The 8,468-nt window shown below is 38.5% G+C and overlaps 1 protein-coding gene across 1 annotated transcript; it reads right to left on the bottom strand.

Annotated features, from left to right (window-relative positions):
• Positions 1–621: 621 nt before the first annotated feature.
• LOC146871940 (uncharacterized) lies at positions 622–8,268 on the bottom strand. The gene is made up of 3 exons (XM_085599800.1): positions 7,543–8,268; positions 5,515–6,034; positions 622–5,165 (listed from the first exon to the last, which is right to left on the bottom strand). Exon 3 carries the CDS (start codon positions 3,444–3,446, stop codon positions 1,818–1,820), a length of 1,629 nt encoding a protein of 542 aa, XP_085455926.1. The 5' UTR covers positions 3,447–5,165; positions 5,515–6,034; positions 7,543–8,268; the 3' UTR covers positions 622–1,817.
• Positions 8,269–8,468: the final 200 nt, after the last annotated feature.

Genomic DNA, 8,468 nt, shown 5'->3' with positions numbered 1-8,468 from the left:
TTCCTGTGATTTATCAAACTTCCTTTTGTTTGCTTCACCAAACATCCTTCCTCACCAATGACTTTATATTTTCCATTGTTGATGTCTTCTGTGGCTTTCCGTGAAAAAATGTAGTTCTACAGCACTTCATAGAGACACATGTTCTCAAGATGATGACTTCTCTTTGGGTAATATGTGTCCAACATGTTTGATTTCAAAATATCTGTACTTTCTGGGTCATTCTCGGCCAAATATTCAATTTCTCCAACAGATTTCAGTACCCGATTTCTCATTCCTGCAAGGCCTAAGCTTACCCAAATTATTCTTCTGGATTTCAAGTAAAGACTTGCAGATGATAACCTATCTGAGCATTCGTAGGATCCAATTTCTCGATGCGATAACATCTTTAAACTGAAACTGTACAGCTTCTTACTGACAGTCTTCTCGTGAGAAATCTCTTCCCACATTTCCTTCAATTCTGTTTTCTCAGATTTAGTGATGTAAGATGTCACATACCGAGCAACAGCAATAGAATTGTCTGCCACATACTGAATATCCATGTTAGCATTCCACATGGATAAAATGACTGGGTTGAAGTCATTTATAAATTTAGACTCTTCTTTTCTTTTTAGGTTGTAGGTATTTTTGGGAGATTTTCTGGTTATAGTATGTCGCACAGCTGACATAAAACTGTTGACTCTTCCTTTTGAAAGAACAGGTCTAGGAAATCCAAATCGACACTTTGTGTAGAATTTATCTTTGGTCTTGTACTTCCGTCGACAGTATTTTCCACACCGATGACTTTGGAAACGTAAAACTTGTTCTTTTAACTTTTTCTCTTCTGTGCTTTTAGGTATAGCACATGTTGCATATTCTTCAATGAAAGATAACACTGCTTCATCAGTATCTGTTCCAAACTTTGGGGCATCCTTGATCCACAACAGCATATGAATATGAGGAGCACCTCTTGCCTGGTACTCTTTTCTCCAAAAGAAATCCACTACTTCTCCAAGAGGTGGATTTTTTTTATTGCAGATGAAGGACATCATAGCCTCAAATCTATGATTGAAATATCTGCAAACATTAACTGGATCCAATGAGCACAGTTCTCCTGCTGTCTTGTATTCAATGTTTTTAATGTTTGAATTTGCTTCTCGTAGAAAATCCAGTAAATCATCCCAAGCGTACTCGGCACAGCTTAGGGTTAGAAACCATGTAGGAGTTCCTAAATTCCGTAACATGCATTTTAATTCACCATGGCGTCGGTACCAATATTCATTTGTCCCACGCTGACAAGCCATCAGATTGATCAGTTGTGTTTCCAAATGATCATCTCGGTGCTGCACTTTCTCCATAAAATCCTTAGCAGACACATTTTGTAAATGTACTCCACTTTTTAAAATGTGATTTACTGCATAAGATAATGCAGACAAGTCACTTTCAAATAAAAGATGGAACAAATAAGGAATACTTTGACGAAATCTTGGATCTTTTGCATATAATCTTGTAGTCCGATACTCAGAAGCAGGAATCTGTTCTGGGCGTTCATCGTATCGTTCACCTTTTCCTGTAGGAAACAGCTGAGGAAAACATCGAGCTTCCAAGCTCTTCTCCCATACACTCACGGGAGTTCCTTTTGCTTTCTTCATCTGAAACAGATCAATAGTGTCTCCCATAACTTCTTTTGAATGAAGAGGATGTATGCTAAAATGTTCATAAATTTCTTCTTCCTTTGACTTGTCCACTTTTTCAATTTGACCAGTTGGTGTTTCTGTGTCTTCTTGTAAATCTTCTTCTTCTTCATCTATATAAATTGATTCATACCATTTATTATTTTTTTACAAATACAAATTTGCTCTTTGTACTTTTCGTACATCCACCAGCTCCTGCCAAATCTTCTTATTCTTTGTAGGTACACCATTAACCAGAATTACTAATGGTTCAGTTTCCAAAGTATCTGCATCAATAGTTTCCATATTTTTTTTCAAATCCAAGGGCAAATACACCACTCTTCCTTTTAAACCTCTCAGTAAATCTGAAGGAGGTAATTTACCAGTTTTGGGCTCCATACGTACTATGGTCTGGAACGGATGAACACATTGAATGAGTATAGACTCATATGTATTTAAATCAGAAAGTTCAGCAGGAATAGCATCCAATTCTAAATTATTATGTACAGCTCTGGTCGGCATTCTATTTTCTTCTAACTTGTTATAACAGTATTTACAAATACGCTGATCTTCACCCAATTCAAAACAATTTTCAAGAAATATATATGTTGCAAAATCCTTCCACTTATAATTATCTTCATTTTCACTTTTTTTATACAGATCAACATTCCTTGTTTGAATTTTATAATGACTTCTGCGGCAACAAATACAAGTAATATTTGGTCTTTCATTAGAGGTGATAGTAAATTTTGTCATTTCATCCTCAAAATTTTTAGTAATAATGAGTTCTACATTCTGTTCCTCATTTTCCTCATTTACTGTGTCCTTTTCTGCACTTTCTTGTTCTGGACCAAAGTAACAAAACTGAATCTCATCAGTAACCTTCACTACATCTGATACAGATCCACGGAACAGAGCATTATTCAACTCATTCAACTTTACTGCTGGACTTTTAGCAAAATACAATGTTCTCACAAACTTTCTCATTTCAGTATGATGAACAGCCAGCATCCTAAAATGATGAAAAACACTTTTACACACTTTTCTAGATAGACAAGCCAGAGAATGTCCCTGCAAACCAGTATTTTCTCTCACTCTGCATGGATCTAGTGTTTGAAGCACCTTCATCTTCTGTTTTACACTCTTTTTACTATATTCTCTTAGAAAGTCACGTAATTTATCAATAGATTCCTGACGCACAGTACAAATACTACTACAGTTCCAAGTGTACACTGGGGCTTTTGGACGTCTCCCCATAGGCTCAGCAGCCATTACTTCTTCCTCATTTCTTGGGACCATTTTCTCTTTTTCCATCACACAACCATCCTTAACTTCATATGCTCTACCATTGGTGTCAACTGCATGCAACAAACTATTACTTTGAAGATAACTCTCTTCATTAAAAAATGGTTCAGTACTTGAACTGTGTTTCCATTCTCCCAAGAACACTTTACAAAAGTTACTTTTTTTCACTTCTCTTTTCCTTTTGCTTTGTGACTTCATTGCATTCAGTAATTTATCTAATCTACGCATCCTATTCAAAATTAGAATAAAAAGTTTTCTTTTTATTTCCAAAGCCTTACTTACAATATTTTCTATAAAAAAAATTTTCTTTATAAATTTTGTTTTTTTCTTATATTTTTTCACATCCTTTAGCAAATTTAACATCACTCTTTTCTGAAACATTTTTTGACGAATGTTTTTAAAATCTAATTTTCGTGTTAAATCAGTTTGACATACTTCTGATTGTACATTAGCTTTTTTTTTTTCTGTCGACTGTGTTGTTGCTTTGTACATAAAACACTCTTTGTTTTACAGTTATTTTTGCCATTTTTTTGTTTTTGGAAAATCTTTTTTAAGAAATCTCTGCTCTGCTTACCAGTAGACTTTTTCTTTTTGCCATCACCAGCTTCTCCTCCTATTTTTTTTTCCCAGTTTTGTCCAGATATACTTGTTGTTGCTTTTCTTTCCTCTTTCTTGTCCTTAAAGGCATTTTTTTTTCACTGTTGCTCAGCAATACCTGCAAGGAACTTTAAAAAAAATCCTTTTTGTAATTATAATTCATTAAAATATTTTTTTTTACTTTTCATTAATTTCAAATGTTTTTCCATTTACCTCTCATTTGTGATTTACTAATTAGTGCACAGTGCTAACCACCACAGTTGAAAAAAAACAAGCTGCCCCTTTCCTGCAAGTGCATGTTTTACAGAACAACTGCAACACAAATTATATCTGTGGCCACAATTCCTGTGCGCACACAGCCTCATGTTGTGCTTCTAACCAGAAAACAGAATTTGATTTGTAAATTCAAAGCACATTTACTACTCTGGTAGATCAAGTGATAATTGCTGTTACAGCCTTACACATTTTCCTTGTAGATCACAGAGGCAGAAAAGAGCACATTTCCTAACAGCTACTTCATACCATAAGTATCTGCAACCTGGGTGAGTGTTTAGAGTAGAGCAAAGAAAATGAGGCCTTGGTGACGTTGAATGTGTTTGCATTACACAGTGCTATCTGAAACAGCACACAGAGCTGAGTACTACACATGAGAGTGTTGGAGAAGCTGCTGCGTGTGTGCCAAGAGTGTGTTTCTGAAGACTGTGTATTGTCTGGTGCAAGACAGATGAGCAAAGAGACTTCCAGAACTGCATGAAGACTGCAGGGGTGTATGTAACAGTGCATGTGTGCTAAGGGTTATTATCAGTTTTGAACATAAGGCATCTACATGTGCCTTTGCTATTTTGAAAGGGAAATCTACCCTGTTGGTTTCAAATTTTTTAGCTTTTACCTCCAATTTGCGATTAAGTGATTTCTGCTGAGTGCTAACCACCACATTTGAAGAAAACAAGCTGTCCCTTTCCTGCAAGTGCATGTTTTACAAAACAACTGCAACACAAAATACATCTCTGGCCACAATTCCTATATGCACACAGACTCATGCTGTGTTGGTAGGCACAAAGCACAGGCTGCCCCAGGCTGCCCCTTTCCTGGGACTGCACTTCTTACTGAACAACATCTTCACAAATTAAATCTCTGCCCACAATTCCTGTGCGCACACAGACTCATGCTATGTTTTTTGGAAGAAAACAGTGTCCCTGAATAGTACCAAATTACTGTTACTGCCTGACACATTTCCCATATCATTTACAGAAGCAGAAAACAGCACATGTCCTAACAGCTCCTTAACACCATGACCATGTGTTACAGGGTGAGTGATTAGACTAGATCAATTTAAATGAGGCCTTGGTGACGTTGAATGTGTTTGCATTACACATTGCTATCTGAAACAGCACACAGAGCTGAGTACTACACATGAGAGTGTTGGAGAAGCTGCTGCGTGTGTGCCAAGAGTGTGTTTCTGAAGACTGTGTATTGTCTGGTGCAAGACAGATGAGCAAAGAGACTTCCAGAACTGCATGAAGACTGCAGGGATGTATGTAACAGTGCATGTGTGCTAAGGGATAATTTGTGTAAACACAACAGGCTGCTCCTTTCCTGGGACTGCATTTCTTACTGAACAACATCTTCACAAATTAAATCTCTGCCCACAATTCCTGTGCGCACACAGACTCATGCCATCATTTTACACACATAACACAGGCTGCCCCTTTCCTGGGACTGCATTTCTTACTGAACAACAACTTCATAAATTAAATCTCTGCCCACAATTCCTGTGCGCACACAGACTCATGCCATAATTTTAGTCACATAGCACAGGCTGCCCCTTTCCTGGGACCGCAATTCTTACTGAACAACTTCATAAATTAAATCTCTGCCCACAATTCCTGTGTGCACACAGAGTCATGCCATCATTTTAGGCACATAACACAGGCTGCCCCTTTCCTGGGACTGTATTTCTTACTGAACAACATCTTCACAAATTTAATCTCTGCCCACAATTCCTGTGCGCACACAGACTCATGCTATGTTTTTTGGAACAAAACAGTGTCCCTAAATAGTACCAAATTACTGTTACTGCCTGACACATTTCCCATATCATTTACAGAAGCAGAAAACAGCACATGTCCTAACAGCTCCTTAGCACCATGACCATTTGTTACAGGGTGAGTGATTAGACTAGATCAATTTAAATGAGGCCTTGGTGACGTTGAATGTGTTTGCATTACACATTGCTATCTGAAACAGCACACAGAGCTGAGTACTACACATGAGAGTGTTGGAGAAGCTGCTGCGTGTGTGCCAAGAGTGTGTTTCTGAAGACTGTGTATTGTCTGGTGCAAGACAGATGAGCAAAGAGACTTCCAGAACTGCATGAAGACTGCAGGGATGTATGTAACAGTGCATGTGTGCTAAGGGTTATTTTCAGTTTTGAACATATGGCATCTACATGTGCCTTTGCTATTTTGAAAGGGAAATCTACCCTGTTGGTTTTACATTTTTTAGCTTTTACCTCCAATTTGCGATTAAGTGATTTCTTCTGAGTGCTAACCACCACATTTGAAGAAAACAAGCTGTCCCTTTCCTGCAAGTGCATGTTTTACAAAACAACTGCAACACAAAATACATCTCTGGCCACAATTCCTATATGCACACGGACTCATGCTGTGTTGGTAGGCACAAAGCACAGGCTGCCCCAGGCTGCCCCTTTCCTGGGACTGCACTTCTTACTGAACAACATCTTCACAAATTAAATCTCTGCCCACAATTCCTGTGCGCACACAGACTCATGCTATGTTTTTTGGAAGAAAACAGTGTCCCTGAATAGTACCAAATTACTGTTACTGCCTGACACATTTCCCATATCATTTACAGAAGCAGAAAACAGCACATGTCCTAACAGCTCCTTAACACCATGACCATGTGTTACAGGGTGAGTGATTAGACTAGATCAATTTAAATGAGACCTTGGTGACGTTGAATGTGTTTGCATTACACATTGCTATCTGAAACAGCACACAGAGCTGAGTACTACACATGAGAGTGTTGGAGAAGCTGCTGCGTGTGTGCCAAGAGTGTGTTTCTGAAGACTGTGTATTGTCTGGTGCAAGACAGATGAGCAAAGAGACTTCCAGAACTGCATGAAGACTGCAGGGATGTATGTAACAGTGCATGTGTGCTAAGGGATAATTTGTGTAAACACAACAGGCTGCCCCTTTCCTGGGACTGCATTTCTTACTGAACAACATCTTCACAAATTAAATCTCTGCCCACAATTCCCGTGCGCACACAGACTCATGCCATCATTTTACGCACATAACACAGGCTGCCCCTTTCCTGGGACTGCATTTCTTACTGAACAACATCTTCACAAATTAAATCTCTGCCCACAATTCCTGTGTGCACACAGAGTCATGCCATCATTTTAGGCACATAACACAGGCTGCCCCTTTGCTGGGACTGCATTTCTTACTGAACAACAACTTCACAAACTAAATCTCTGCCCACAATTCCTGTGCGCACACAGACTCATGCTATGTTTTTTGGAACAAAACAATGTCCCTGAATAGTACCAAATTACTGTTACTGCCTGACACATTTCCCATATCATTTACAGAAGCAGAAAACAGCACATGTCCTAACAGCTCCTTAACACCATGACCATGTGTTACAGGGTGAGTGATTAGACTAGATCAATTTAAATGAGGCCTTGGTGACGTTGAATGTGTTTGCATTACACATTGCTATCTGAAACAGCACACAGAGCTGAGTACTACACATGAGAGTGTTGGAGAAGCTGCTGCGTGTGTGCCAAGAGTGTGTTTCTGAAGACTGTGTATTGTCTGGTGCAAGACAGATGAGCAAAGAGACTTCCAGAACTGCATGAAGACTGCAGAGATATATGTAACAGTGCATGTGTGCTAAGGGTTATTTTCAGTTTTGAACATATGGCATCTACATGTGCCTTTGCTATTTTGAAAGGGAAATCTACCCTGATTTCTGCTGAGTGCTAACCACCACATTTGAAGAAAACAAGCTGTCCCTTGCCTGCAAGTGCATGTTTTACAAAACAACTGCAACACAAAATACATCTCTGGCCACAATTCCTATATGCACACAGACTCATGCTGTGTTGGTAGGCACAAAGCACAGGCTGCCCCTTTCCTGGGTCATCAATTCTTACAGAACTAATGCTTTTTTCAAATGTGCTGCCATTTTCCTCTCTTTTCTTTCAAAGTGATTTCTGCTAAATCCTAACCATCACAATTAAAAAGAAGCTGTCCTTTTCTTTCAACTGCAAGTCTTACTTTTCAACAGCAACACAAATTAAATCTCTGTCAACAATTCTTCTCTGCACACAGACTCATGGTTTGATGGTAGGCACAAAACAGTATTCCTCATTGTTACCAGTACACATTAACTTATGGTGAAAACATACTCCATAATATTTTACATATTCAAGACAGTTAAATATCTCCCAAAACAGAAAATGTAAATCACAACTTTAAACAAATAATCACAATTTTTTTTTATATCTAAATTAACCACAAACACCCCCTCTCAAACTCATAACTCACCTTTAAAATTAGTTATTTGGGAAAGAAATGTGCCAGTCACACAGCAGTTTATCAGACCAGAATCTCTGAGCTGAACACCTCTCTCCTCTCAGCAGAACCAGTTAATGGCACAGTTTCCCTCTCTTTTTTCACACATATACATGTTAATTACAAATCTCAGTGCTTCCCACTTTTTTTCAAACGAAATCACACATTTCTATTGGTTGAAAACTTCAACCCCTTTCCAAATGTACCCTTCCCCCAACTTGACTTCTGCCTGCTACCATAGCAACGGGTCATGGAACACAGCTGTGAGCAGAGAGGTCAGAAGTTCAGCAGACAATGTTTCATTTCCAAAGAG

This window comes from Triturus cristatus, chromosome 1_1 (genome assembly GCF_964204655.1).
Source record: "Triturus cristatus chromosome 1_1, aTriCri1.1, whole genome shotgun sequence".
In the NCBI taxonomy this organism is placed as follows: domain Eukaryota; kingdom Metazoa; phylum Chordata; class Amphibia; order Caudata; family Salamandridae; genus Triturus; species Triturus cristatus.
The sequence above is the reverse complement of the archived record's forward strand: the minus strand, read 5'-3'. Positions and strand labels throughout refer to the sequence as shown.

What these genes read in the sequence shown, in the direction of transcription:
- LOC146871940 (XM_085599800.1), bottom strand. Translation starts at nt 3,446, where the DNA reads ATGTACAAAGCAACAACACAGTCGACAGAAAAAAAAAAAGCTAATGTA.